Source organism: Psammomys obesus, unplaced genomic scaffold (genome assembly GCF_907164565.1).
Source record: "Psammomys obesus unplaced genomic scaffold, mPsaObe1.curated_primary_1811, whole genome shotgun sequence".
Classification (NCBI taxonomy): Eukaryota; Metazoa; Chordata; class Mammalia; order Rodentia; family Muridae; genus Psammomys; species Psammomys obesus.
The window spans coordinates 1,826,030-1,830,692 of record NW_026590503.1 but is presented as its reverse complement, the minus strand read 5'-3'; the positions used below and the strand labels follow the sequence as shown (position 1 = coordinate 1,830,692).

Below are 4,663 nucleotides of genomic sequence, written 5' to 3'. Positions count from 1 at the left end.
TGTCTATGTTTTTCCTGTGTGTGTGACTCTGTGTCTATGTTTTTCCTGTGTCTGTGGCTCTGTCTGTCTGTGACTCTGTCTGTGTCTATTTGTCTATGTTTTTCCTGTGTCTGTGGCTCTGTCTGTGCCTCTGTTTATCCTGTGTCTGTGCTCTGTCTATGTTTTCCTGTGTCTGTGACTGAGTCAGGCATGGATAAGATCTTGAGTACTATGTTTCTCAGACACAGGGTTGACTCTTCAGACTACAAATACCTCATACAAAGAAAAGTCGTGTGTGTGTGTGTGTGTGTGTGTGTGTGTGTGTGTGTGTGTGATATTGACAAAGCCACTAAGATGTCTCAGCGGTTAAGGGTGCTTACTGCCAAGCCTGATGAACTCTGTGTGTGTGTGTGTGTGTGTGTGTGTGTGTGTGTGTTTGTGTGTGTGTGTGATATACTGACAAAGCCACCACTAAGATGGCTCAGGGTCAAGGGTGCTTACTGCCAGGCCTGATAAACTGGGTGCAACAGACAACTGACTCCAGGAAGTTTTCTTCTATATGTGTAACACACACTCACTCACACTCTCTCTCACATCACACACACACTAAATGCAATGGAAACAGTTAAGTTAATGACTCAAAGATGCATCATTGAGAGCCTCCCGAGTTGATTCCTTCCTTGAACGACTAGATACCCTTCTCTTTCTTTTTTTTTTTTTTTTTAATTTTATTTTTCTTTTTAGTTACATTTTGTTAACTCTGTGTCCCAGCTGTATCCCGCTCCCTCATTCCCTCCCCAACCCCACACTCCCTCCCTGGTCTCCTCCCTGCCCCTTTCCAAGTCCACTGATAGGGGGGACCTCCTCCCCTTTCATTTGACCCTGTTTTATCAGGTATCTTCAGGGCTGGCTGCAAAGTCCTTCTCTGGGGCCTAACAGGACTGCTCCTGATACCCTTCTTAAACACCCTTCTTTCCTCCCTTCCATGATGTGATTACAGGGAATTAAACAGTTTAGAGGTGACATAACTATCACTGTGAATATAATCTTTTCTCCTGGCCTACAAAGTAATAACCCCAACAAGGCTGTGAGTGAAATTAAAGGTTTTGACTTAGCCAGGCAAGGAGCCTATGCCTGTCATCCCGGCACTCAGGAGGCTGAGGCAGGAGAGGCACAGGTTCTGGGAAGTCTGGGGTATGTGGTGACACTTTGTGTGACAACAAAACAAACTTAGCAACATTAAAGTGTGTTTACACAGGCTGCCCGAGGCTAGGCAGGCGTGGAGGCCACCGCAAGGCCCTCTGTCTGGACAGAAGAGACACACTCACTCTGCAGGGACGCCGCTGTGGTGTGATAGTTGAAAGGCACTCGGGACACCAGGTAGTCCTCAGAGAGACTCGCCAGGGTGTGGCTCACGAAGACTGTTTTCCCCACTCCCGCGTTTCCAACCAGCAGTAGCGGTTTGCCTTTCTCAAGCAGCAGCTCAGTAAAATACCTGAGGCGAGTTGTCTCCGGTGTGGGTACCAGAACGGTCTAGGAGAAAAGCCAGAGGAAGGAGGAGGCGTTGCTGAGACTCAGGGCTGACCCACAGACCTCTCTAACAAGGTCGTGTCCAGAAGAAAGGGCTGAATGATGGTGCCGCCATCACGGCTTCTGGGGGGGAGGCAGCTCGGAGGCCGTAAGGTCCTTTCCCAGCCCCGTCCCTCCTGCAGCCATCTTAGGAGAGATACGGCAGACAGGCCTGGCAGAGCACACCCTCCTCAGAAGCTGATGAGACAAGAAGTGAAGCTGCACACCGCAGCAAAGCAGTATCTCGGTGACACGGCAAGGTCCACTTGAAGGGCTCAGTGCAAGGAGACAGCCCTTAGGGGAGCTGGGGAGTGGTCCCAGAGCAAGGGCACCTGCCACCTGCCGCACCCTGCCCTGTGAGAAACTGCACCTTCGTTCTTACACTTGGAAAGCTGGGAGTTTGCTAATATTTCTTTATTCATGTACCATAACGTTCCACAGAAACTTGAAGTGACCTACAAGAATAAAATCAAATGAGTGAAAATTAGGCTCAGGGGTGCTGGTCAAATGGCTCAGCAGGGAAAGGCACCGTGCCAGCCTGGCAACCAGAGCTCAGTCTTCAGAGGTCAAAGGCAGAAAGAGAGAACTGATTCCATAAGGTCTCCCCTTGACCTCCACGGAGTGACTCCTCTCCAAGACATGTGCATGTCACACACACACACACACACACGAGAGAGAGAGAGAGAGAGAGAGAGAGAGAGAGAGAGAGAGAGATAACAGGCTGAGGGAAATATAGAAAAATAAAATATTCACACAAAAGATAGATATGGAGACTGAATTCTGCAAATAGCTGCTATTTTGATGCATTTCTTGGTGGTCAAACTTAAAACACATAGAATAACACACACACAAACTCCCACTTACAGGGTTGATTTTGACATTAAAAATGAACTTGGGGAGGGGCATGCATGCAGAAAGGGGGGAGGGTGGGACTGGGAGGGGAGGAGGGAGGGGCTTATGGAGGGATACACAATGAATAAAGTGTAATTAATAAAAAAATAAAAAGTTTAAAAAAATGGATACAGTAATCATAATGGATACAATTTGTCTTTACTTGGCTAGTACATACTGATCAAGATAGAGGATTCTGTGGATCATTTCAGGTCAGGGTCTTTTCTATTTCAAAAGTTTGTCTTCTTCTTCTTCTTCTTCTTCTTCTTCTTCTTATTATTATTATTATTATTATTATTTACACTGTGTTCACTTTGTACCCCAGTTGTAGGCCCTCCCTTAACTCCTCCTGGTCCCTCCCTCCCTCTCCTCCCCATGCCCCTCCCCTAGTCCACTGACAGGGGAAGTCCTCCTCCGCTACTGTCTGACCCTAGCCTGTCAGGTCCCATCAGGGCTGCCTTATCCTCTTCCTCTGTGGGCTGGCTAGGTTGCCCCACCAGGGAGATGTGATCAAGGAGCAGGCAACAGAGTTTATGTCAGAGACTGTTCTCCCCTTACTAGGGAACTCATATGGAGACTGAGCTGTCCATGGGCTTCATCTGAGCAGGGGGTCTAGGTCCTCTCCCAGCATGGTCTTTGGTTGATCATCAGTCTCTGCAGACCCTTATGGGCCCAGCTTTTTTGGCTTTGTTGGTCTCCATGTATGGCTCCTGTCCCCTCCTAGTCCTTCTATCTCTCCCTTCTTCCATAAGACTCCCTGTGCTCTGTCCAAAGTTTGGCTGTGAGTCTCTGCATCTGCTTCAATCCCTGCTGGATGGAGTCTTTTAGAGGACACCTGTGGTAGGCTCCTATCCGGTTCTCTCTCTTCTACTGCTTCTGATGTCTCTCCTGTTTTCCCTTCTGAATGAGATTTAAGCTTCTTTCCTAGAGTCCTCCTTGTTGTTTAGCTTCTTTAGGTCTGTAGATTTTAGTTTGTTTATTCTATATTATATGGCTAATATCCACTTATCACCCTGCACAAAACTAAAGTCCAAGTGGATCAAAGACCTCAACATAAACCAGACACTAAACCTGTTAGAAAAAAATGTGGGGAAGATCCTTGAACTCATTGGCACAGGAGACAACTTCTTGAACAGAACACCAACAGCACAGGCTCTAAGAGCAATAATCAATAAATGGGACCTCATGAAACTGAAAAGCTTCTGTAAAGCAAAGGACTCTGTCATCAGAACAAAACGACAGCCTACAGACTGGGAAAGGATCTTCACCAACCCTATATCTGACAGAGGGCTAATATCTAGAATACATAGAAAACTCAAGTTAAACACCAACAAATCAAGTAATCCAATTAAAAAATGGGGTACAGAACTAAACAGAGAATTCTCAACAGAGAAATATAGAGTGGTAGAGAAACACTTAAAGAAATGCTCAACACCCTTAGTTATCAGGGAAATGCAAATCATGGTCTTGATATAACCATTTATTCTGCAGCTTCCTTTGAAACACAGCGACACCCTGCACTTCTGAAGGCCAGACTGTTCTGTGCCATTAAACAGCACTAGATTTCTAAACAGACAAGACCATGTTTTCCTTTCTCGACCATAGTTGCCATCACCATACTTGTCCTTGATTGTCAGCTCTTTTCTTCACATAGGCATGCCAGGAATGAACACTTACAGAGCTGCATGGCCTCCCCCAGCACATCTGCAGTACAACCCGGTCTCCACAGCCAACCTGGAGACATCTCCGCTGCTGTTCCTTCTCAGAGAGCTCAGGCCACTTGAGTGTCTCAGCGGGCCAGTGAGTGCAGCTTCTCGGATTCCGATCCACTCACGGGGCCTACACTCAGCTCAAGCTCTCGACACAAACAGCTGCTCAGAGAGTGGACCTGGGAGTCAGAAGGACGGCCGCTGTGCTTGTGTCAGTGGGACCAGCTCTCCCAGTTTAAAAGGTTAACACACTAACACTCAGGAAATGCCTTCAATCCCATCAAATTATAACCATTGGCCATTCTGTACGCAATATCACTGTGGGAGTATTTCCTGTCTTTGTTTTTCTGTTTTTCCATATATAAAATGGGGCCTAGGGGCCAGGTTAGTATAAACATATAAGTCAGGTAACTGCAGCTAGGGAGAGGCTCAGCTGGCAGAGTGTGGGCTACTTAGGTGCAAAGGCCTGGGTTTGGGTCAGTAGCACACACATAAAATCCAGGCAGCACACACAC

The 4,663-nt window shown here is 47.1% G+C and overlaps 1 protein-coding gene across 1 annotated transcript in view; it reads right to left on the bottom strand.

The window, feature by feature from the left end:
* The window catches only part of Dnah11 (dynein axonemal heavy chain 11), a 260,465-nt gene that overhangs the window by 129,339 nt on the left and 126,463 nt on the right, over positions 1-4,663 (bottom strand). The window contains exon 46 of the mRNA XM_055607564.1: positions 1,308-1,512. Within this exon, the coding sequence (XP_055463539.1) occupies positions 1,308-1,512 (205 nt within the window). The remainder of the gene's footprint in view (positions 1-1,307; positions 1,513-4,663) is intronic.